At 34.9% G+C, this 24,339-nt stretch overlaps 5 protein-coding genes and 2 non-coding genes across 12 annotated transcripts in view; 5 read left to right on the top strand and 2 right to left on the bottom strand.

Annotated features, from left to right (window-relative positions):
• The window catches only part of BOB1 (HSP20-like chaperones superfamily protein), a 3,995-nt gene extending 750 nt beyond the window's left edge, over nucleotides 1–3,245 (bottom strand). The window contains 7 exon segments of the mRNA XM_021442435.1: nucleotides 11–177; nucleotides 1,057–1,105; nucleotides 1,179–1,278; nucleotides 1,280–1,331; nucleotides 1,334–1,348; nucleotides 2,731–2,984; nucleotides 2,986–3,245. Coding sequence (XP_021298110.1) covers nucleotides 11–177; nucleotides 1,057–1,105; nucleotides 1,179–1,278; nucleotides 1,280–1,331; nucleotides 1,334–1,348; nucleotides 2,731–2,984; nucleotides 2,986–3,104 — 756 coding nt within the window. The 5' untranslated portion in view covers nucleotides 3,105–3,245.
• A 1,310-nt stretch (nucleotides 3,246–4,555) lies between these two features.
• On the bottom strand, nucleotides 4,556–9,697 carry FOP1 (O-acyltransferase (WSD1-like) family protein). The gene is made up of 7 exons (XM_021441558.2): nucleotides 9,310–9,697; nucleotides 7,412–7,984; nucleotides 7,230–7,296; nucleotides 6,999–7,108; nucleotides 5,492–5,701; nucleotides 5,229–5,366; nucleotides 4,556–5,023 (listed from the first exon to the last, which is right to left on the bottom strand). The coding sequence occupies exons 1-7, from the start codon at nucleotides 9,547–9,549 to the stop codon at nucleotides 4,865–4,867; spliced, it is 1,497 nt and encodes a 498-aa protein (XP_021297233.1). The 5' UTR covers nucleotides 9,550–9,697; the 3' UTR covers nucleotides 4,556–4,864.
• Nucleotides 9,698–10,038: 341 nt separating this feature from the next.
• On the top strand, nucleotides 10,039–10,111 carry TRNAA-UGC (transfer RNA alanine (anticodon UGC)). The gene has a single exon. It is a non-coding gene; the product is annotated as a tRNA-Ala (tRNA).
• Nucleotides 10,112–12,045: 1,934 nt separating this feature from the next.
• On the top strand, nucleotides 12,046–12,118 carry TRNAA-CGC (transfer RNA alanine (anticodon CGC)). Its single transcript has one exon. It is a non-coding gene; the product is annotated as a tRNA-Ala (tRNA).
• A 1,039-nt stretch (nucleotides 12,119–13,157) lies between these two features.
• LOC110411965 (GDSL esterase/lipase At4g10955-like) lies at nucleotides 13,158–15,942 on the top strand. Of its 6 annotated transcripts, none has more exons than XM_021422389.1 (4): nucleotides 13,158–13,423; nucleotides 13,561–13,609; nucleotides 13,851–13,968; nucleotides 14,692–15,942. In XM_021422389.1, exons 3-4 carry the CDS (start codon nucleotides 13,874–13,876, stop codon nucleotides 15,659–15,661), a joined length of 1,065 nt encoding a protein of 354 aa, XP_021278064.1. In that variant the 5' UTR covers nucleotides 13,158–13,423; nucleotides 13,561–13,609; nucleotides 13,851–13,873; the 3' UTR covers nucleotides 15,662–15,942. The 6 variants fall into 6 exon arrangements, with proteins under 6 accessions (XP_021278064.1, XP_021278054.1, XP_021278030.1 ...); XM_021422379.1 differs by having other exon boundaries at nucleotides 13,561–13,656; XM_021422355.1 differs by having other exon boundaries at nucleotides 13,158–13,468.
• A 435-nt stretch (nucleotides 15,943–16,377) lies between these two features.
• LOC110418435 (GDSL esterase/lipase At4g10955-like) lies at nucleotides 16,378–18,813 on the top strand. Its single transcript, XM_021431163.1, has 3 exons — nucleotides 16,378–16,551; nucleotides 17,174–17,238; nucleotides 17,378–18,813. Exons 1-3 carry the CDS (start codon nucleotides 16,420–16,422, stop codon nucleotides 18,351–18,353), a joined length of 1,173 nt encoding a protein of 390 aa, XP_021286838.1. The 5' UTR covers nucleotides 16,378–16,419; the 3' UTR covers nucleotides 18,354–18,813.
• Nucleotides 18,814–19,331: 518 nt separating this feature from the next.
• Nucleotides 19,332–22,009, top strand: LOC110411738 (F-box/kelch-repeat protein At3g23880-like). Its single transcript, XM_021422042.2, has 2 exons — nucleotides 19,332–20,645; nucleotides 21,157–22,009. Exon 1 carries the CDS (start codon nucleotides 19,443–19,445, stop codon nucleotides 20,643–20,645), a length of 1,203 nt encoding a protein of 400 aa, XP_021277717.1. The 5' UTR covers nucleotides 19,332–19,442; the 3' UTR covers nucleotides 21,157–22,009.
• Nucleotides 22,010–24,339: the final 2,330 nt, after the last annotated feature.

The raw sequence follows: 24,339 nt of genomic DNA, 5'->3' as shown, positions 1-24,339 counted from the left end.
AACTAATTACCATCATCTTCTCCACAGTTTGTCGTGTTTCTGGATCTAAGTCAGATAGTTTGCTGTTCTCTGGTTCAACTTTCTGAGTGTCAATTTCAGGATCTCCTTTTACCAATGATTTCCACCACTCCATTTGGTTGTGCTTTGTCAAAAGGATGGAGAGGGAACAATTATCCTCTACAAGAAGTGTGGGAATATTGTTATCCATTAGCAATATGTTTGTAGAATTGCAAAAGGTATTAGTTCATTTCCACAAAAGGTATTAGTTCATTTCCACAAAAGTATAAACTTAAATGGACTTTCAGTATCACAATTGCAATGGCATGATATAAACAATCTTGAAAAAAAATTGCCTTCTATAATCAGGTATAAATAATTGATCAACAATACAAAGATACAGTCATGGAAAAACAGTGATACCAAGTGAATTTTAAATGTTACAAGACTGAAATGCAATATAAAATTAACAAAAATATAAACCTCTTTTCTCTCAACCAAAAAAAAAAAATATTCAAAAGCATTTATGCATAAATTACAAGTAATTTGCATAAAATGAAAGAAAACAAAACTAGGGGAGAAAATGAGAACCAATCTCAATCAAAGCTAGAAAATTGATTTCAGATATGGCCAAAGATTTTACTAAAATGGAGTTTAAAATAAATGAGTAAGTTTGTATCACTATAAAACAAATAAAAACTGGTTTTCAAAAATTAATAGGTCATAAAATAGAATTCATTTTTATAACAGTTAAGCAAATTCTGCGCATAAAGAAATTGCATTAATTCTAATGCCACCACTTTCAAAAATATTTGGACATTTATAGGTATAAACTACAAAGCTCAATTCTTTAACTAATTCACAACTCTAATTAAAAATTTAGCACATGGGGCACCCAACATTGTTACTATACTAATACAACTGCAGATATCCACAATGGTACTAGCAATAACTTAATAATTGCAACTTGTAAACACTGGCTATAGGAGAACAATGGAAAAAGCTAAAAGAAGTGTCTGATTTGCAGTATTTTCTCTCATTTTCTTTAAGATAACATACCTATGCTCCAATAACAATCATCAGGTTTGACAGGCTGGAAAAGCTCCCCCTGCAAAAAAAAAAAAATGTTATTTGGATGTAAACCAACTAGGACCTATTTGATGGCATATGCACTAACTTACATCAATAACAGGGGGATGGCCCTTGAGTCCAACTTTTAGATGGTTCTTTTTTATCTCGCACACAACAAACCTTGATCTTGTTCCACTAGGAACTGGAACATAACAGTAACCTCTGCAGGGTCTGTGTCCAAGAGTATTTCTCCAGATCAAGACATTGCCTTTGTTTGGAACTGTTCAAACATTTTAAGAAAAGGTAAATCCATGACAGTCAGTAATCTAACTAGTATTTAGTTTTCACTTTCACATGCATCTAACAGTATCAATTTCAAAATCTCCCATGCCATACCTAATCATATATTAACACCAACTGGCATGCAACACAACACCCCCCCCCCCCCCCCCCCTCCCACAAGAAGAAACTAAAGAAGTCCTTTTTCCAGCATTCAACAGCGTTTATATCTCTTCATAGCCAAACATCTGATGGAATTAACAGAACACCACCATTATAATAAAATATACCATTTACACTTACCATTAGCCCCAATTTTGAGAATGCACATGTACACGAACCAACATACCCACAGCCACAGAAATATGGAGATAGGGAAAACTATAAAATTTAACATATAAGGAAAAGATTACACAAACATTGTAGCTCTAGAGCTATCTACAACATCCAAGGCTAGCAGAACCTACAGAAGGTTCAACATTTGGTAAGTGATTGAACCAAAGTATAACATCTGTTTCCTACATACCCACCTCAATTTCCAAACATTGGTTTTAGTTAAAATCTTTTACCAACACATTTCCAAAAGCTGTTAAAAAGGTTTTAGGTGAATGCCAAGCACAGCGAAAAGGAAACCAACCAACCCCTACTTACACCAAGCAATCATTAAGCTTCACTCAATCAAGCTCCCTGCTTACACCAAAACGTATAGGGACAAAATTTTTCCACCCAACATATTTCCATGTATTCTCTAGAAAACAAAATAACTAGTTACAAACCAAAGAATAAGAAATAAACACTCACACCCAAGTACAACTAGTAACTTTATTTTCAGTGATAGACATTCACTTATCATACCGCCATGACAAAAATAGAGGGACCTGAGCAGAAGCATTACATCATTAGTAGAACAAACTCAACCTTGACTAGAAACTCAAAGCTTGAAACTGGGCTCGAGCCTGCTTAACATGGGATTTTGCTTGCCGTATACAAAATACAAGAGCCTCCAGTCAAGTTTCAGTACAGAAAAAAGGATGTTACTTTTCTTCACTTCATTCCTCACAAACACAGGCAAACCAAGCTATAGACACAAATTCAAACCAAAAGAATCCAAAAATACAAAACCTTTCTCCTTTTAAACATTGTTTTTAACCACCCACAAATATTTTAAGCATTTTCTTAAACATTTGTTATCACCAAAGCTTAAACACACAATAGGAAACAAACATTTAGAAATGCAGACTTCAGCTTATATTACTTTCAAACAGGAAAGCCTCAAGTTTCCGTCTTTCCCCAAATTTCTCATCAATTAGCCTTGCATAATCGCATTTAAAATAAATAAATAAATAATAGTAATAAGAAATTTAAAAATTAAGAAATTTGAACCTCCCAAGCCAGAGCTAGTCTCTTCCTCCTTCTTATTATCCTTTTTATCGAGGTCCATTGGCTCCTTGTTCACTTCTTTCTTGAACTCCTTCTCTTCCTTCACTTCCTTCTTCTTTAACTCCACCTTCGGCGCTACCTCTTCAACCTTCTTCTTGCTCTTCTCCTTCGCAACCGTCACCATCGCCGCGATCTCCTTATCGACGTTCTCTTTTCGAAGAAAATCAGTCTCTTTCCCCAGAAAATCGAAAACCTTTCAAAAACCCTACAGGATTCGACGGATCCAAGCTCGCGTTAAACGACACGGGTTTACGAGGCGGCGATGAAGAAGTCGAGGGTTTCGCTTCCTCTTCTTGGTAGTCGGAGATTATTGCCATGATGACTAGTTAAAATGAGTCTGGCTCAGGTGCCGGGGAGTGTTTACGTGTGGTCGACTGTTGGAGTGCCGTCAGGGCTTACATACGGACAGGAGAGGACAGAAGTTCCCAGATTTCAACCCGAGAGTTCCAGAACCTCGCTTTCCTATATTTGCTAAAACGTCCCTCATTTATCTCTAAATTATTATAAATGTTACCACCGTTCACACTCAAGATTTTTCACTTTTTTAAGATATCAATTCAGAGGGCATTTATCATTTTTTAAATATTTTATCTCGATTTTTATTATTTGTCAGCATTTTCAAATCTTATAAATATTTTATTCAAATTTGAAATTGTGATTCAAATTCCCATTCGAACATTGCATTACTCATTAAATATTTGAATTTAAATTTGTTTAATGATTTGATAATTATGTTTAAAATAATTAATGAATTTAATAAATATTACATTGATTATAAAAAATAATATATTAAAAACTATTACTAATAATTGAGTTCAAATAGTGAACATTTTAAGATTACTATTCGTATATGTGATAATAATAATTTTTTTTAATCAAGTCAAATCATATAAACTATCAAATTATGATGTGTTCATTGACAATTTTTTTTTGTTTTTTTAACAATATATTTTTCTTTTTTTTCTTTTGTCTAAAAGCATGCATTATTTATTGAACATTTTACTAGTTTTTATTAACAACATAACAATTTCTCATACCTTGCTTAATATAGGTCTTCTTTCCCTAGTAGAGAATTTTAGAATAGCTAAAAGCTTTCTATCCTATTGGGCTATTGGGTAACTTCCACATTAAGAGAGGCCGAATGGCTGATTAAAGTTTCCTCCTCTTGCTGTGAACACTAGGGTCTGTCCTTTTTACCAAAGAAAGACAAAAGTAAACGTCCTGTGTTGAAACTTGAAAGAAAAGAAAAATCTTATAGTGCCAATAACACATTATTTGGGAAAATACTTTGGTTATGTCATAATTAATAAAAAACACTTCCAAATCGAAAAAACCAGCCACTTGATAAATCTCTACCTCTATTTGTACTAAAACCCAACTCAGAAAAGGGAAAACTTTTACTTGTCCCAATTAACCAAGAAAATGGAAACTAGTTAAATTAGAAGGTATACGGATTGAAACATCAAAGAAATTGAATAAATTAGGAAAGCGAATGACGGTTAATTTAATTTTTCTTGTTAGTTTACTTCAACCGAAATTTGCCACAGATTCATCACCAAGATTATTAGTTTAGAAAATGGAAAAGTCGTTTAAATAAATGATTAAACTGGGTTTGAGGGGAGTCATGGTCTCATGGCGCCCCTTTAGGCCTCAATAAATGTTCACCATGTGGTGAGACAAGTCAAAGCCAGCTCAGTAATTCTCACCGGATAAAAACTTACTCCAAAACTCAAATATTTTAACTAAGGTAGCCTCGCAATCTTTGAGATTTCTTCAAATCATTATACTATCATATGCAATCTGCCAGGAACACAGTCTCTGAGGCATGCCATGGGTAACATGGTTGTCTTCTTACATATGGAAATACAAGTAAAGACGATTTGATGACTTCACATACTTTCCATGTAACTGAGGCTATGGAGCCTCATGATCGCTTTATTCACTCGACGACTTTGGATTAAATTTTAAACAAAATCAAGTAACAAATTTTATATTGGCAACCCATGCGCTCTCTCTTTTCAACAATTTCGATCTTAGGAAGTGTAGGGGAGAAATTTTGAACTGATTCCCCGGCTAATCAAGATGCATCCTTAGCAAGCACAACAGCGTCCTTGAAGATTTTGAGAGATTCTTCTAAATCGTCGCAAAGTAGATGAGGGTCAGGAATCACATTTGGGTCAACTGCTAGAACAATGCTCATCTTGTTCACGTAGCTCTGAAAATGACATGTCAAAGCCTGCAACAACAATGGAAAAAGAAGGGGAACAAAGGATTCATTATTTCAGCAGAAGGGTACTAAGTTTTAGACGATATATATATATATATATATATATTATATAATATTAATGAGTATATGCTAGTTTATTGATGAATATAGGCTAGAATGAATGTCAAAGAGAAGAAAAATCCTCCAAGGTTTCAATTTGTCGAGGATTATATACCTGAGGATGGCCGTAAACACTGGGAGCAATGAAAGCTATTGGATGACCATAAAAGCTAATTTCTTCTACTGGTCCAGCTACATTTGAAAGCGTCATCGTAGTGTTGAACACGACCCTATACACCAAAGCTGCCGATAGCTGCAGTAACCAAATCGTTATGCTTCCACCAATGGCTTTGCTATATTTACATGAAATTCAGTTTTTGCTCTGAGTAAATTAGAAGAGATTCTGCTCGAGAAAATGAAGGGAAATTTTAATCATACCTTAGATCCAAATAACTTGACTACGCATTTGTTCGTCAAATGTGTGCATATAGCTTCAAGAGATTGCTTTTTCCGATCTCCTGCAGCTTTAGCTCCGCGAAGGTAATCTAAAGGATCATTTCTCAAAGCAATGGTGAAAGGGATGCAAATGTATCCGATTTGATTACCCCACTTGACCTTGGATTTCTTGTTCATCATATCAGCCAAAGCCTGTCCAATGAGAAGCATTAGAAGAAGAAGAAAGCATTTCCAAGGAATTTAAATCATTGTAAAAAGATAACACTATCGAAAAAAGACAAGAAAATTCTAAAATGCATATTCAATTTTTTTTTGAGGTGTGCAAAATCAATTCAGATTAATTATTCATCAAAATCTAATGCGATTTGGATAAAATGATTTGATCTAATTGGTTCATTGGATCAATTGAACCATAATATTAGATTCAATTGACTTTTTGATTAGTTATCGGTTTTAAAATTTTTGAAACAATCCACCTAAAAACCAAACTAATTTTGTATATATTTATATATATATTAATATATAAAATATTTTTATATATATTAAGAAGAATTAAGAGTAAACTTAATAAATAATATACTTAAAATATATTAAGGTATTATACATATATATATATTATAATCATAGTAATTTAATATTAGATATATATTTATTTACTTATAAATTTGTATTAATGTAAAATTACAAATTATATATTTTAAATAGTATAAGTTATATGTTATATTATAATATATGATAGTAAATATCCTACATAGTAATATATTATAATTATTACATTTTAGTAATATCTCGTAATATAAAATATTATGAATATATATAATTATATAAATAAATTATATATACATATATTTAATTTATAGATAAGCTTTATTATAATTTATAATAAACTTTATTTATATGATTACACTTAATAATTTTATTAATTATAAAACATATAATTTTATAAAACATTGATATAAAATATTTTAACATATAATTTATATCATTAATTTTATATATATAATAAAGTAATATATTTTATATATATACATATATTTAATTTATACATAATCATTATTATAACTTATAATAAATTTTATTTATATTATTACATTGAATAAGTTTATTAACTATTAACCTTTGATTTTATAGCATATTATTTATAATTAATTATTATTTATACAAACTTTGATATAAAATATTTTAATATATAAGTTATATCATTAATTTCATATATATATAATTATAAATGAAATTTATAAATTTTAATATTATAGTTTGTAATAAAAAAGTGATAAAATTTTGATCCATTGGTCTAAAACCGGATTAATTAAATCAATTTTATATTTAAACAGTTTGATCTTTCTTTATATTTGATTGGTTTTGATTAATTTTTTTAAAATTAATGAGTCAATTTAATTTTTAAGTATAATGGACTAAACAATTCAATCTACCTGTGCTCATCCCTAGCCTTTTCATTTGCTTTGAAAAAGGAAGGGAGAAAACTCACCTGGATGCCGCCAGTTTGTCTGATATTCACCAAAGAAGTTGCCCTTAGGCAGATGTTTCTGGGAAGGTGATTTGACTTCTGCTCCGCACCCTTGCCTCTATCAACTTCACCTGCTCATTAATAAAGTAAAGAGTCCTTTATCCACGGTCGAGAAAAGAGTAAATTTTAGAATTACTACTATATACCCTCATGTCATCATCTGCGTTTATGGAGTATATAGAAGAAACTCACCATATTTGCGATTTAGATATCGTGAGAGACCAGCTTGTGTTACTCCCATTATGACATCGTTAACGGTCTGGTAACATAAGTGAAAAGACAAAAAAAAAAAAAAAAAAAAAAAAAACATTGGGAAATTAAGGGCATGATCTTCAAGAAAATCGTAACTAAAAGAATTATCGAATGAAATGTACCATGCCCATCGCATTCTTCACTAGTTTTATGTCATCCAAACTCACAGTCCGGTGCACAATCTTCTTAGGGTTTTGCTCAACGCCAGAGGAACCTTTAAGAGGAGTCTTCGTATCTTTCAAAAATACAACTGTTGCCACAAATAGCAGAAGGTCTACAATGGTGTTCAAAATTAACCTTAACACTGACCAAATAGCCAAGAATAACCGAAAAAAACCATGCGGACGCGGGTGTCTTGAATCTGCCTGTTTTTGCTTTGGAATGGTAGGCAAGGCTTCCGGGTCGGATGACTTCCGGCAACTAGCAAGTAGAAGAGAAATGAGAGACATGCCATCACCAATTGAATGGTGGATCCGGAAGATGCCAACAGCCTCTGCCTCCGGGGTTTTCAGGTTGACAAGGTGAAGCTCCCATAATGGTTTGGACAAGTCGAGAGGAATTCTGGTGAGATAGGAGACGTAGTCTTCAATAAATTGGCTTGGGGATTCCATTTCCGTGTCTACTTCAGGGAGTATAACATGATTGTCCACATTTACTTGTGTCTGAATCCATCTCTTTTTACCACTCTTCATCATCTATTAATATTATTGTCAAGAAAGCAGGTACACTTGTAGTCAGCTCTCATGTATGAATTGAAACACATAAAATTCAATAATAGTTAATACATTAATTATAAATCTTTTTCTATAAGTGTTTGCAGGCATAATTTTTTTTAGCATTTATCATAATTAAATAAAAAATCACTACGATATTGAAAAATTAAGGATTATATCTTTTGTTGAGTTTGTAAGTGATTCAAATTTGATAGAGTATACTTTAACCTGTATGAACTATTGTTGAGATAAATCATGCCATCACATGTAGTTAGGTAATTCATGTCTCGATGTGTGACAACTAACATGTAACCACTTGGTATATGTCTCGGCATGTGACAACTAACGTGTAGGGGTGAGCAAACAGGTTGATTGGATGGTTTGATCCACTATACTTAAAGACCAAATGGATCAATCATTTTTAAAAACCCGACCAATACCAACTAAATATAAAAAAAGACCAAACTAATCAAATATAAAATTGGTTTGGTTAATTCGATTTTAGATCAATAGATCAAAATTTTATTACTTTTATTTTACAAATTATAATATTAAAATTTATAAATTGCATCCATAATTATATATATATAATTAATAATATAATTTATATGTTATAATGTTTTATATCAAAATTTGTATAAATAATAACTAATTATAAACAATATGTTAAAAATCTAAGATAATAACTAATAAACTTATTAAATGTAATTATACAAATAAAGTTTATTATAAGTTATAGTAATACTTATATATAATTAAATATATGTATGTATATATAATATATTATTTTATTATATATATAATTAATGATACACATTATATGTTAAAATGTTTTATATCAAAATTTGTATAAATAATAACTAATTATAAACAATATATTATAACATGTAAGGTGATAATTAATAAAGTTATTAAATATAATTATATAAATAAAATATATTATAAGTTATAATAATACTTATTTATAAATTAAATATATGTATACATAATATCTTCTCCATTCTTCTGTTTTTCTACATTGTTTGCCCAGCAGGGTTTTACAAGTCAAAAGCAGATGAAGATACACCCCTTTTCCCGAGCGATAAATTTACCTGATCTATTACACTAAGCTATAATAAAAAATATATATCACTATCATGTGGTTTAGTTTTACAACAAAACATGCGATGCAACAGCTGATAATTCTTTATTGTTTATTCGAATACCAAAGAAAGGCAATGAAGACGAAGAGAAACCAAGACTAACAAGAGGAAAAGATCATATGCAAGATTAGTTCTACAGAATAAGGTATTAGTATGATTTCTTACCAGCTTGCTGGAGAAACAAGGGTGCTTAATCAGAGTCTGCTTTAGTCCCTCTTTGATGACAGCAGGATCAGGCTTGGACTTCCATCCCAGAATCGCTATAACGCAGCAGTTAATACCCGGTTCAAGAAAAATCAGAGAACCAGGACTCAAGGGCACTTCATCCTTCGATACCGGTGTTGCCATGTCCGTACCTATCTTGGCTTCCACTTGATCAAGTTCTTGTATTTCTGTTGAATTCATGGATATAAGACTTTGGTGAAAGAGCTTTGGAACTGAAAGGAGGAGGAGGAGGAGGAGGAGGTTGAATAAATGAGCTTATATAGATCAGGACAGGCGTGGTCATAGGATTGTGAAAATCAAAAGGAAAAACTTTAACAAGAAGTAGGTCGTGGTCTAGGATGGTGAGCTGGCTGGGGATTTCACTTGTCGCCAAAAATTCAAGGCTTTCGACTCAGAGAGGAGCCATTGAATTTGAGTATTGCTTAAGTTACCTGTAAAATTGAGACAATGGAACGCGGTGCTGCACTGTCCATTCCTTTAGCCATGAAAATTTTATTCCTGGTAAATAATTGTGCATGTAGTTAGTCCGTTATTTCTTCTCTAACTCTACTCTATCAGTGCTATTTTCTGATATTTTTGATCTTTCGTTTCACCTCATCTGGATGGATTTTTGACTCTTACATTGTTATTGGTTAAATATTATATTGCGCGGCCAGCAGACAGGTGGGCGGGGGTGTAGCTCATATGGTAGAGCGCTCGCTTTGCATGCGAGAGGCACGGGGTTCGATTTCCCGCACCTCCAGCGTGAGTTTTACGTATTTTGCGGCACGCAGTACAATTCACCGCCCTCACCTCCAACGTGAGTTTTACGTGTTCTTTACCTCAAATGTGAATGATAAAATGATGAGAGAGTGCCAACAGAACGGCAGTCTGAACTTCTGAGGCAAGTTCCTTGACAACTGTGAGTACCCTAAATAAAAAAAACGAACTACTTAAACAGACTTGCATCGGCAGCCCCTGCTCTCTCTCTGTCGAATGAATTCAACAACTAATTGTTCAATAAATAAGATATTAGAAAGTTTAGAGGAGAAATTTTGCACTCATTCCCCGGCTAATCAAGCTGCATCCTTAGCAAGCAACGTCGTTACAACAGCGTCTTTGAAGATTTCGAGAGATTCTTCAAAAAAGTCGCAAAGCAATCACATTGGGATCAACTGCTATGACAATGCCCATCTTATCCATGAAACATCAATGGAAAAACAGGGGAACAAAGGATTCATAATTTCAGCAGAAGATATATATAGTATAATGAATATATGCTAGCATTTTTGTTATTTTGACAAAGGTTTACTTATGAATACACCCTAGAATGAATGTCAAAGACAGAACAAAGAAGAAAAATCCTTGAAGGTTTCAATTTATAGAGGATTATATACCTGGGAATAGCGGTAAACACTGGGAGCAATTAAAGGTATTGTAGTGTTGAAAATAATTCAATAGGCCAAAGCTGCCGATAGCTGCAGTACCACCAGTGGCTTTACTATTTTTACATGAAATTCAGCTCTTTACTCTGATTGAATATGAGAATCAACATATGATGAGAAGTTCAATTGGAACAAAACAGAGCAGAAGAGATTTCTTCTTGATGGGGAAATTTAATTAAATACCTTAGATCCAAATAACTTGACTATATACATTAGTTTGTTAAATATGCGAATATTGCTTCAACAGACAGCTTTTCCCGATCTCCTGTAGCCTGTGGCTTTCGCTCCACGAAGGGAATCTAAAGGATCATTGTGTAAAGCAATGGTGAAAGGGATGCACATGTTTCCGAATTCGTTACCCTATTTGGCCTCGAACTTCCTGTTCATCATATCAGTTAAAGCCGGAAAAGCATTAGGAGAAGGAGGAGAAAATCCAGAGAGCTAAATCCAACAAGGATGGTTAATCAGAGTTTGCTTGAGTCCCTCTTTGACGACGGTAGGATTAAACTTGGACTTGCATCCTATGATCGCTATAATGCAGCAGTTAGTTCCGGGTTCACGAAATATGAGAGAAACAGGACTCAGGGGCACTTCATCTTTCCACGGTGATGCCTTGTCTGCACCTATCTTGGCTTCTTCTTGATCAGTTTCTTGTACTTCTGTTATATCCATTGATAAAGACTTTGGTTAAAGAGCTTTGCTAACTACCTCTGCAACAGTGAATATATGGGAGGTTCAATAAATGCGCTTATATAGATTTTATTAAAAAAAAAAAGAATTGGATTTTACGCGTTGTAGAAATGTAGGTCAAATATCTTGGAGCCATGATATTTGACCTTCCTAGCATTGTCCAGTAACGTGCTGCTACTTCTCTAAATCCTGTCTGTGCAAGGTTCTCCCTGATATTTACCGTTTCCTTGTATCAGCACACAGGCACGGGACTTATACGTGCCTTTAATTGTTACTTAGGCAGTTGGCTAGGGCATATGGTCTGCACTAAAGGCTCTGTTAAAGTAGGATTAGCTTCTACTAAAAGTGTACTAAACAAGCAAATAAAAAGGACTTGCTTCTGTAATCGATCATTTGCAATGATCACTCATTTTTTGATTTCAATTCAATCTCGATTCTTCTTTTTCAATATTGACACCGTAGCTGGTAAAATTTACAAATGAACCACTCCGAACTGCCATTTTATGAGTGGCTGCCTTGTAAAAGGAATTTAAATATGGAATTGCTTTCGCCTCAAGCATGCGGGGGTGTAGCTCATATGGTAGAGCGCTCGCTTCGCATGCGAGAGGCACGGGGTTCGATTCCCCGCACCTCCACTGTTGGTTTTTGTACGTAACGATAAACGCAGCGTTCATATGAGAAAAAAGAACAACAAAAACGCAGCGTTTTAATGTAACGAGGAAAGATAATATTGCAGTGTTTGGTTTGTAAGTACTTTTAGTGAAAATGTAATGTTAATTGTCAAAATTACTTTTAATTATTAAAATATAAGTTTAATATATTTATATTTTTTTATTATTAATTTTTATATAATATTATTTCTTAAATATATTTTTAATATCATATATTTTATTTTTATTTATTATTATAATATTTTATATTTTATTTTTAATATATTTATATTTTTATTATTAATTTTTATATAATATCATTTCTTAAATATATTTTTAATGTTATATATTTTATTTTTATTTATTATTATAATATTTTTATATTTTATTTTTAATATATTTATATTTATATTATTAATTTTTATATAATATCATTTCTTAAATATTATTTTAATGTCATATATTTTATTTTTATTTATTTTTATAATTTATATATTTATTTTTATTTTTTTATATATTTTATATTATAATTTTATTTTAATTTGTTTTACTATATATATAAATGTTAATTTTTTATATTTATTTTTATTTTAATTTTTATTCTTATATTATATATTTTTTATTAATATTTTTTATTTTAATTATAATATTAATAAATATTTTTAATAAGGTAATAAAGTTGAAGGTAAAATTGTTTTAAGAATACTGCAGAGTGCAATTAATGTGATTGCATTGATTTTGGATTGAATCACATTACATCTATTGCATGAAATGTGATTGCATTGCAATTTTACATTGTACTGATCTATTACAAATAAATATTTAATGTAATTTAATAAAGCCACATTGCAAGAAATGTGATTTACATCTCTGATACCAAATGGACCCTTAATTATTACTGGGTGGATTTTAGGGGAAAATCAGAAAGGCATTTCTGTCTTATTCTGTTCTGCTGCTGGAACTCTAATTTCTTAAACTATGAAAGCAAATCCGATTTCCTGAGATCAGCCCATTTCCTTTGTGTTCTCCTCCAACCGTATATTCCATTTATTTTTCTCTATTGAAATGTGGCCTTGACTCCTGTTATTAGTAAGCCGTTTTTGGATTTACACGCCAAAACAAGAAAAGCAAAAAAAGAAAAAAACAAGAAAAAGAGAAACTTTGGCAACTTGTATCTGTCGAGCGTGGAAGGCCACTCTGTCAAATGCCGCTTCTGTGTCAAAGGACTCCTCTGCTTCTCTCTTTCTTCTTTCGCAGGGGAGAATAAAGAAAAGAAACCAAAAAAATTAGGTGAAATGGGTGGGACTTCGGAAATATTCATTGATTTGCGTAGACGTAATCTGATTTCCTTTCAAATTCTTCAGTTCTTGCTCTGTCTCTCTCTCTTTCTCATTTTTATTTTGTGTGTTTCTCTTTCGTACCATTAGGGGGCAATGTTCTCGTGATGTCAGGCACCGCAGGGTTAAGTGTTTGAATGTCCGTGATTGAGAATCATCACTCTTGGTGGCTTAAAAAATTCAATTGTTTGTTCCTTTTGTTCTCTTTGAATTCAAGATTGGGTTTTTTTTTTTTTTTGAAATTTGGAGAAAAACATCGAAGAAGAGAGAAATTTAGAAAACTTTTTCATGATACTTAATCATCTGGATGCAATTCATGCATAAAGTCACACTGTGCCTCCATATTTAACTAATCATGGGAATCTTCTTCTGCTATGCAGCATATTTCCTTTGTTGAGGATATATGGAAGAGCTGAAAGTGAAAACGCAAGACAAGCCGGCCTCTACGAGAGAAATTTTCTGCCTTTCTGGACCTTTGCACCTCACCGCAGTTGACTGGTAAAGATCTTTCTTTCATAAAAGGGAGTTAGTTTAGTAGGAATCCTAACGTGTATTTACATTTTAATTTTAGACAATATGCAATTGATAAACTTGGATGTGTAGGAAATGTTGAACTCCTGGAATTTGTCAATTGATACACAGTGCATCTTAAGAGTTCTTTGAATCAGCATTCTCAAATTGTCAACAGACTAACCAATGATGTGGAGAATGGAGTGACAGACCGTAAATCCACTACATAATGTCTGATAGTTGTTAATCCTGATCTGAAACCCCTTGTCTCTAATGACCTGACCTCATTCAGTTAAATTATTTCGAATAGTATGAAGAAAATATAGATAATTCAACCCCAAGAGGGCTTTTGCCTAAGATTGGGGCTAGTTACCTTGATGCTTTACTCACCATTCTACCTTCTCTAAGGAAGACAAAATTCAGAGGATTGTTGGCACACAGAATCCTAAGGGGCCAAATTCAGTGATTTCTGCAGCCAAAGCTGCACTAATGGACACGTTTTTACCACAACCTGCGAAGCATGTAGTTATGAATTAACATTCTACCACTGCAAGAAGTTTAACCTGTATGAAACTCAGCTGGCATAACTTTGGATACATTCCTTATTAGTTTTTAACGGCAGATACTTTTTTAAAAAAAGAGGTTGTTCAATACAAAGTAAAGGCCTCTTTTGATGGTAGATGTAAGATGTTATTTGTGGCATTTTGGCAGGAAAAACTTTCATCACCGAAGATCTGTTGCTGCAAGCTTGGTTCAGGGAGTGTACATTCTAGAACGTGACCGCCAACAGAATCGCCAAGGCCCCCAAGCTCATGCACCGCCTTGGTGGGACTTCTTCAATTTCCAATTGATCCATCTTCTTGTAGATGATGTTGATAGCTCCATTTTTGGTGCCGTTTATGAATTCAAGCCTTTGGCTTTCAAAAACAAACATTCAGCCCAAAATGCTCCAAATTATGTTATTGCCTTCCGGGGCACCATAAATAAGTCAGACTCCAGGTCTCGTGATCTCAAGTTGGATCTCCTGTGCATCCGTAATAGACTGCATGAAAGCTCCCGTTTTCAGCTTGCAATGCAGGCTGTGGAAAGTGTGATTGCTGTTGCTGGAACTTCAAGTATTTGGTTAGTTGGCCATTCACTTGGATCAGCTGTTTCATTGCTTGCTGGGAAGAACATGACTAAGATGGGTTATAGTGTTGAAACTTACCTCTTCAATCCCCCATTCTTGTCTGTCCCTGTAGAAAGAATCAAGAATGAAAAGTTGAAGCATGGGATTCGCATTACAAGCAGCATAGTCAAAGCTGGGCTCGCTGTTGCTGTGAAGGGTCACCATCAGAGGCATCAGCAAGCTAATACATTTCTTTTACTCTCTGCATGGAAACCATACCTGTTTGTCAATCCTGCAGATCATATATGCTCAGGGTATATTGGCTATTTTGAACACAGGAAGAAGATGGAGGAGATTGGGGCTGGAAAAATTGAGAGGATTGCAACACAGAATTCTATAGGGAGTCTATTGTCAGGTTCAGCACAGAGTGATTCAGGACCACTGCATCTGCTTCCTTCAGCCTATCTCACTATTAATTTGAGTCAGTCTCCAGATTTCAAACGAGCTCATGGAATTCACCAGTGGTGGGATCCTAGTTTTGATTGTCGGTCAGAACTGCATGAGTACAGGTAATCCATGTTCTGGCGTGACCTCTCTAGTGGAAGGCAAGTTAATTAAAAGAACACTGCGGAGGGAAAAAGTTAGATCACTGACATGTTGGTGGAAGAACCTGGGTATTGTAATTTCCACTCGTTTGATACCTTCATTCTAATGTAGACTGCAGAGGGAAAAAGTTAGATCACTGACATATTGGTGGAAGAGCCTGGGTATTGTAATTTCCACTCGTTTGTTACCTTTATTCTAATGTAGACACTGAAGAAAATAGATTGATCTTCTGTTTCCTTTTTCCATGATGTAAACGCTTGTTACCTTCAAATAGGGCTTGAAGCATTCTAATCTCTGAAAAAATGATATACGTTGTGCATGGTTTTTGCAATGCAGAGGAACTTTGATGGGCTTGAGAATCGCACTTGGTCCCAAAACACTGCTAATGTTGGCCTTGCACTTTCTATTTTCCACTGAAAATTTGTCTATTTTAATGAGTGGATCGCAGGTGTTAAGAACTAAATAATTGCTCTTTATTCTTGGATAACGATTTGATGCGATATTCTAATTGATATTGTTTTACTTTATTCGTTTTATCAAACTTATCTTCAACGTACTTTCTCTGATTTAAAGCCAAAAAAAATATTCTCATGGAGTATTCCTGCCTTCAACTTTTGAGGTCCCCAATTTGTGCTGTTATTTAATGTAAAAAAATAGATAAAAAAAAAGAAAAAACCAAAAGAAGACCTGTGTTCGTTAATTTCACGCCACCATGAATACTGCTCATGTTCCAAGACTTGTTTTGCAACTCTCTCTGCCTCTTCCTCTCTCGCCAAGGAAACAAGCTCAAAAATGGCATGAAATTTTCCAATAGCGATTGTATTACGCTTGGAAAACCTTTCTTTATTGGCCTAAAGGTACGGTTCTGAACTCATTAATGTGTTTAGATAAAACAAACATTATTATATACTTTGTCTTAATGATTTAGATGCCTACATATAAGCTTCGGATAATATTAAAATCTCCCCTGCCATGTTCTCGTAGCCAAATCACATATACTGTACTGTAACGGAATCCTTATTTTCCTATGGTTCTCTTTATTTGATAGCACAAACTAATAATTTTACAAAACTTTCAACAGCAGAACAATATTTGTTTTTACTTGCTGCTGCATATCAGAAAACTGTAACACCCAATATTTATAGGCTTCTTCAGAATTTTGTAGAAACGAACTCATAAATAAACTAAAAAAGATGAACATAGACATTAATCTGGTAAGAAATATTTTAAAATAGCAGCACGAACAAAGTAAGCATAATAAATTTCACCATTTAAGCATGTGCAAGAGTATTTCTTTAAGTTATGAGATAAATGGTGAAACGTACTCTGCCAATAATTATTTCTGTCCTCCAAGATGCAAGCTCTTGCTTTGCTTAGCCCACCTTATATGGTCTACAGTCTAGCTAGTCTATAGTTGAGAAAAGGTTTCTGTCTTTTTTTTTCTGATGCACTTACTTCATTCAGTATATTTTAAAATAGGTAATGGCCCCTGACAGTGCAATTTTCAGTCTATCGGGGCCTTCACACCTCACAGCTATTGACTGGTAAGAGCTTCTTCTGTAGCTATCATTTCATGACGGGGATATGGAGACTTCAAGCTAAAGTTTTACCGATATCTTAACTCTAAATAGATTAGTAAAAAGTGTTTCTCAACTTGTAAATTAAGACTGAGAATTTTCGCAGGACAAATGAACATCACCGAAGATCAATCGCTGCGAGCTTGGTTCAGGGCGTTTATGTTCTAGAACGTGACCGCCAAGAGAATCGTCAAGGGCCCCAAGCTTGCGCTCTTCCCTGGTGGGAGTCTTTTAATTTTCAACTAAACCACCTCCTTATAGATGATGTTGATCAATCCATTTTTGGTGCCATATATGAATTCATCAATTTCTCTCGTCGCGATTATTCAGCACCCCAAAATGCCCCACATCATGTTATTGCATTTCGGGGTACTCTGAATGCTCCAGCCTCTATCTCACGTGATCTCAAGTTAGGTCTCCTATGCGTCTGCAACAGGCTTCATGTAAGCTCCCGGTTTCAGCTCGCCATGAAGTGTGTGGAGGATATAGCTGCTACGGCTACCGCGGATGGCTCCAACATATGGTTAGCAGGACATTCACTCGGGTCAGCTGTGGCTTTGCTCGCTGGGAAGAACTTGACTAAGATGGGTTGTTTGGTGGAAACTTACCTCTTCAATCCCCCATTCTTGTCTGCCCCGGTAGAAATACTCAAGCCCCGAGTACTCAAAAACGGGATTCGCTTCACAAAGAGTGTAGTCAATGCAGCCCTCGCAATTGCCATAAAGGGTCGCCAGCCAAAGCCTGAGCGAGATGATCAGTTTACTGCATTATCTTCATGGACCCCTTACCTGTTTGTGAATCCAACTGATGTTATATGCTCAGAGTACAAGGGTTATTTTGAACACAGGAAGATTATGGAGGAGATTGGAGCTGGGAAAATCGAAAGGCTCTCAACACAGAATTCAATTGTTTGTCTCTTCTCAACCGTATTGAGGAAGAATTCAGAGCCATTGCATCTTCTTCCATCAGCTTACCTGACAATTAATCAAAGTCCACTTCCAGGTTTTAAAAGAGCTCATGGGATTGAACAGTGGTGGGACCCTAATTTTAATGGTCAGGTTGAACTACACCAGTTCAACTAATCTATCTGAAAGCACTTTCATTGTGGATAATAATTTGATTGGTTGATGAATCAGTCTGTCCTGTTGAGACCTTGAGAATTCTCCAATCTCTTTGCTGCCTAAATACTAGAAACTGACTTGAAAAACCAGATGTTAAAAGAATGTGAAACCCATTCTTTCCAACATGTATCCTCAACATTGTTGTCGGAATCAGATATCAGTTGGAGCTGGAGTCTTGGACCATGGCTTAAGGAGTTTTGTTGTGCTCCAGCTTGACTCGGTCTGAACATCTTTCTTTGTTTGGAGAGTGACTGACAACATAAATAGCTGTTTAGGTGAATTGTTTAGGTGAATTTCATTGATTTTAAGTACTCCAAATTCCTCAATGGTTTGTCTACATAAAAGAGATGGCATTAGTTTTTGGCTCTAGAATTTTATCTTCAATCATTTAAATTAGGAAAACTACTGTGGATAAGTGCAACCCGACTATTTGATAGACATTTTAAAAATATTATAATATTTATACTCTGAATATTATTTAAATTTATTGTTTTGATATTTCAATCATTTTTAAGATATAAAATCATTCATAAGTTTATAATCAAATTTAAATATTGTAATTTTTTATATAAAATTAAAAAAAAACGTAAATATCTAATTTTATTTTGGTAGAACTAGAAAGGGGTATATTACATCCTAAGAAAGTATTGAAATGTATAATTTTTTGGCATAAAATGGAGTATGATTTTTTTTTCTTTTTGTAATTTTTCTTGAAAATTAGGATTGTAAAATGGGGCAAAAAAGACTACTGCTTGTGCTAAGCCCAACAAGGTTGAATACAAGCCCAGGTAAAACCCATATTGGGCCTCATGGGCCCGAATAGGTTAACTTTTTTCGTACAATAAAAATTGCAGTTTATTAAGTGTTAGATAATCTCAAATTAGAGGAATAATCATCCTTTTAAAAAAAACTTACCCCCTCATAAAACCATTATTAATAATCCTTAAACAACCCAAAGAAACTTTCCTTTTTTCCACACAAATTCAACTCCAGGGGAGTCGACCCAAACGCCCAAAAAAACAAAAAGAAAAAAAGGAAAGAAGACCCCGAATGAATTCTTGCTCAGGAAGAAGGCCGAGAATCATGGCTTCCTCTTTGTCATTACCTCAAAATACCATCACCGACATACTCTCTAGATTACCGGTCAAGTCCCTGACCCGATTCAAATTAGTTTCCAAAAACTGGGCCCACCTCACCTCCACTCCTGCTGTCATCGCCGCCCATCTCCGCCGCTCAGCTTCCGACCCATCTCTTCTCATCCGCCGCTACCGAATCCAAAATGGTGCGGAATTTGGTTTCTGGCTGATCACTAACCCGACTCGAAAGTTTCGCAGCCAGCTCTTGGATTTCCCCTTGGAAGAATCACTACTTCGGTTGCCGAAAATCGTGGGTTCCGTCGACGGTTTGGTTTGTCTCGATGTTTCCCCTTGTCATGCTTCTGATTTTGTTTTGTGGAACCCTGGAACTAAGCAATTTAAACACCTCCCTTTTCCTTTGATCACTTCCTCCAAAAGTAACCCTATTTGGTTGGTCTTTCTTGGGTTTGGCTTTGATTCTTTCAACAATGATTATAAACTAGTCAGGATCGTTTCTTTTAAAAGAAATGATGCGTCGCCATTCTTGAGGGTTGAAGTTTATTCTTGGAGGGAAGGGGTTTGGAAAGAAATAGAAGAACGTTTCGACTCAACTCTGTTATGTGGAGTACCAGAGGGAGTCGTTGTTGATGGTAGTTTGAATTGGCTAGCCATTGGATTACAAGATTTCGCTGATCGAAAGTTTGTTATTTCCTTTGACATGGGAAGAGAGGTGTTTAAGAGAATAGCATTGCCAGCCGTTACTCGATTTGGTAATGTTAAAGTTATGTCTTACATGGGATTGTTGGCTATTGCTGTATATCCTCTAGTTTTTGCTGCTAATGGTATTAATATGAATCGGTTCGAGTTTTGGGTACAGAGTGATGGTGAAGATGGGTCGAAACATTGGACTAGAATGGTTGCGATTGAGAATTTTTCAAAGACTTTGGTTCCAATGGGAACTTGGAGAGATCGTGAAGTGGTAATTAAACATATAGGAGTTAACGATAGAGAGAATTATCCAAGTCTTTTGTTGTATGATCCTGTTGATGAAGGGACGAAAAGGCTTCCAGTTGATGGTGTTGATTTCTGTGTAGAAGGTTACAGTTATGCGGAGAGCTTGGTTTCAGTTAATGAAGAATCTAAGATGGTAGTGGAGCAAAAGCATTCCAGAAAATAGGTCGGTTCGGTCGTTTTCTTAAACTTGCTTAGGCTTTTACTTTAGTAGACATAAGTGAAGAAGTTGAAGTATCTTTTGGCTTTTAAATGAATTTGGATGGATGTTAAGTTCGTAATGTTGCTTTCTGACTTCAATTTACATGGTGAAAATTAGCAATGGATAAGAATGAGTTGCTCTTTTCTGCAATTCTATGTTTTCTGATGAGAGGATGTTTGCTTTATTTTTCTTTATGCTTATTTGGTGATTTCCTCGTTCCTTTTTTTCCAACTAATTCCCAAGAACTAGAAAAAAAAGAAAAGCATTAAATATCCTGTTCACTCTGAGAGGAAACAGGATTTCAGGCCCTGTTAGGATGTGATAGAATGGCAGAACTACCATCAGTTAAGTTAAACATTGTGTATTGAACTATTCCATTGTGTAGCTATTTGGAGTTTGGACCATTTGGAGCTTATTGCGTGTGGTGTGAGAAATAGTGTATAACCAATGCGCACTCTCATGGCTGATGGTGCAGGAAAACTTTGGATTTTCGCGAGTGCAATGCAGAATGGTTGTCTCCCAAAAAAATTGATGGCGCTTTGGACGCGAGGACAGAGTAGCTTAGTATGCATAGGTCACTTGCCAACTGTAGCTGCTCAATTCCTGAAGGTTTGGGCTGCAAATTTTGACAGGGGAAACCGACTGCTTTTCTTTGCTGCTACAAACTTAGCCCTATATACTTTTTGATATTATTAATTAGTATGTCGATTTAGGACCCAAGCATTTGATTTAGTAGGTACTACATAATTCCCTTGCCAAAAGAGTAAAATTCAAATTCCCTTCCCTAAATCCAAAAACAAATAAATAAAATTGTATGTCATAACTACAACTGGTAAATGATTTGTGCATTGACATTTCTCTTTCTCTGTAGTCTGTCATCTGAGATCTGTCTCTCTTATAAATCCTTCTCTCTGCTTTTGCCACGGACTCTGTCTTCAATTACTGCCACTGGCGTCGCTTTGCTTTACGATGAAGCAACTCTGATCTAATCTACTCTAATCCCGGCACACCATACCACTCCAACCTATGTTAATCAAAACTTTCCCTGTAGTGGTCTACACTTGATTCTGCTTTAATCTAAAGCAACCCCATGAGAAGACAGTTAAGACACCCGCCTCAGTACAGGCAAGCTTCGAGCATTGCACAAGCTACTACTACAACTACCGTCCTAGCGAAGACCGTATAATGCAAGCCAATTTTCATTTTCCTCAACTGCTACTAATATCTGTCCCGGAAGTTAACAAAGTACTCTTGATTATTGTATAACCCTAAAACTATTCTCCAACAAGAAACTGCTTTGAGAAAACAACTTGGATCAAATATCAATATGGCACTTTGTCTCATGATATCATTGCATTTTATAATATCTATATTCTATCTCTCTCTTATTTGCAATTCTTGGGTTTGCTCCAAAATTTCTTCTGCTCGATAGTGGACCACAGGGAGCGCAAAGCAATCTCCCCTGTTTTTAAAACCCTCTCAGTTTGTCACTCCTGCTGTGTTAATTGTCCAAACATTTTACTTGAACTTGATTCTTTTTGCCTGTAATTGAATACCATGAAATAGGTGTACTACAAAGGCTGAAAGATGGAAAATCCCATCCCAGAGCTCTATTTCTCAGTAAGCTGGTTGTTCATTGGACTGGACAATCTTAAAAGGTTTCTTCTCTGACCCAAGAAACATAAGGGAGCCTTTATTCTATTTTGTAAATATTTTGCATTTCTAGCTGGCAGTTTAAGATAGGAGGAAACATTACGTATTAGTTCTGATTGTTATTCACATTTCTATGGCGATTAAAAGTTTAACTTCCGAAAAGAAGTAAAGCAGATGAATTCTGCTCATACATGGGCATAGCTCTGTCAGACACTGTAACAATAGGACTACAAAAGAAGCAGACCAAAACGTTTCGTGCAGAGTGCAGAGTGCAGAAAGGAACATCAAACAACTAAATCTGGAGAAGGAAGCACTTGTACGAAATGAGAACTTCAAAAAATTTTCCCAGTCCTGAATTCTCTCACACCATTGTTATCAAGTCTCTTGACTGAAAACGTTGTTCCTTATTTTCTCTCCTCTTTAATACTGCTGACAGCAAACTTGGATCGTAGTTCAATTGCAGGAGATAGTTTCCCCATAAGTAAAACGTCAGGACGAAGGATGGGCCATTCCATCAACACTTCGGCTCAAATCTCTATAAAATCCATACTATCCTGTTTCTGAATGATCCTTTGATAAGATATAAATAATGCTTACCTTTATTCTGAAGATGATGCTGGCTGCACCCACGACCCAAGTCATACGTTCAAATGCTGACGGAGAAAAGAACAACCTTTTGTAATCAATAATGGTAAAAGTTAATACAAATCGGAGCATGAAACTTGCATTTTCACTGGAGTGGTTTTTATTTTATGATTAAACAGATACCCTGTCGAAGGAAAGTTATGAGGTTTTAACTGTCATTTCGACACAAGCTTACTATGATCATCTTTCCTCATTGATCCATTATCAAGGGACTGTGATAGGGTCGTTGTTTTGAACAGAGAGATGACAATTGACAAGAAATGCTCGATGTCTTGATATGCCTGTCCTTGTCTCCAAGCGCCCTTTACTGGAGCATGATTAACATTAATGCCAACACAGCAACTTTTTATCTCATAATTTGTGGATGATGGTGACTGATCGAATGGGGGGAGTGATGTTTCCTCAAGGATCCTATAGCACTTCAGCGATTGTGAATGGACAGCTGTGATGAATTGCAGAGTCAATGGTGGAAATCTCCCTTATTATTTGCAATTAATTACCCATTGGATGGAAATGATCAAGGTCTGCATCTAACACAACTACTGAAGGAATGGAAATGAAATGATAGAGATGGGTATTTCCAATTAAACATGCAGCTGGCAGATTAGGAAGTCTCAAGTCTCCGTAGCTGTCCCATTTTTTGGCAAAGAAGAGAAGATTAGAAGTCGCCGAGAATTTACTTTGATAAGTCATGGAAACTGTATGAAGAACTTTTTGTTACCAGAAAGCACTATACCACCAGGTATAGTGCAGAGAACAGCCCTACAGTGCAGAGAAACTGATGCTGATGTCAGGTTAGTGCCTTAGATCAATCAGCAGAAGCAAGAAAGATCAATTTGGAAAAATAATCTAAGCTTTTAACCCCACCCTGGTGTTTGTAACCTAATAATGGCATAGACGCTGACATTTCTATATCTTGATCGGCCTGTTCTATGTAGACCAAACTTGACCGTATAAACGAAAGAGATAGCATATAAATCAAGCAATAAGGAAAACCAAAAGATATTTCGTTAAAATGTAAAAAGAAGGACACTGAACGTGATAATGGTGTCATTTACCCGAGACCGGTAGCGCAGAGGGTAGGTATAGCATTAAGGAGTTGTGTGCAGAGCGCACATGTACGATGTATGCTGGAAAATGGAAACTTGTATTGATCTTTGCTTCTTTTGTTTCTACTTCTCATTAGCTTTTAGCCCACCAAAAACAAAAATGGAGGATAAATCAATAGCAGAATAAAAATTACAAGCTGTAAAATCTGAATGTATCTGAATCTAGATTTACCAAAGATAGGTAATGATTCATATCAAGAACTGCACCAAAGAAGGGCAACTAGGATGACAGTGAACAAACAATACATGTT

The sequence above is a fragment of the Theobroma umbraticum genome, unplaced genomic scaffold (genome assembly GCF_002168275.2).
Source record: "Theobroma umbraticum cultivar Fairchild unplaced genomic scaffold, ASM216827v3 scaffold_30.0, whole genome shotgun sequence".
In the NCBI taxonomy this organism is placed as follows: domain Eukaryota; kingdom Viridiplantae; phylum Streptophyta; class Magnoliopsida; order Malvales; family Malvaceae; genus Theobroma; species Theobroma umbraticum.
The sequence above is the reverse complement of the archived record's forward strand: the minus strand, read 5'-3'. Positions and strand labels throughout refer to the sequence as shown.

Excerpts from the sequence above, each read along its gene's own strand:
- FOP1 (XM_021441558.2), bottom strand. The coding sequence starts at position 9,549 with ATGAATTCAACAGAAATACAAGAACTTGATCAAGTGGAAGCCAAGATA. Across the intron at positions 7,109-7,229 it reads ATATCTAAATCGCAAATATG|GTGAAGTTGATAGAGGCAAG; the intron begins GTGAGTTTCTTC and ends ATTAATGAGCAG. Across the intron at positions 5,367-5,491 it reads TCAAGTTATTTGGATCTAAG|CTATCGGCAGCTTTGGTGTA; the intron begins GTATGATTAAAA and ends TGGTTACTGCAG.
- LOC110411738 (XM_021422042.2), top strand. The coding sequence starts at position 19,443 with ATGAATTCTTGCTCAGGAAGAAGGCCGAGAATCATGGCTTCCTCTTTG.
- LOC110411965 (XM_021422389.1), top strand. The coding sequence starts at position 13,874 with ATGGAAGAGCTGAAAGTGAAAACGCAAGACAAGCCGGCCTCTACGAGA. Across the intron at positions 13,969-14,691 it reads CACCTCACCGCAGTTGACTG|GAAAAACTTTCATCACCGAA; the intron begins GTAAAGATCTTT and ends GCATTTTGGCAG.
- LOC110418435 (XM_021431163.1), top strand. The coding sequence starts at position 16,420 with ATGTTCCAAGACTTGTTTTGCAACTCTCTCTGCCTCTTCCTCTCTCGC. Across the intron at positions 16,552-17,173 it reads CTTTCTTTATTGGCCTAAAG|GTAATGGCCCCTGACAGTGC; the intron begins GTACGGTTCTGA and ends ATTTTAAAATAG. Across the intron at positions 17,239-17,377 it reads CACCTCACAGCTATTGACTG|GACAAATGAACATCACCGAA; the intron begins GTAAGAGCTTCT and ends GAATTTTCGCAG.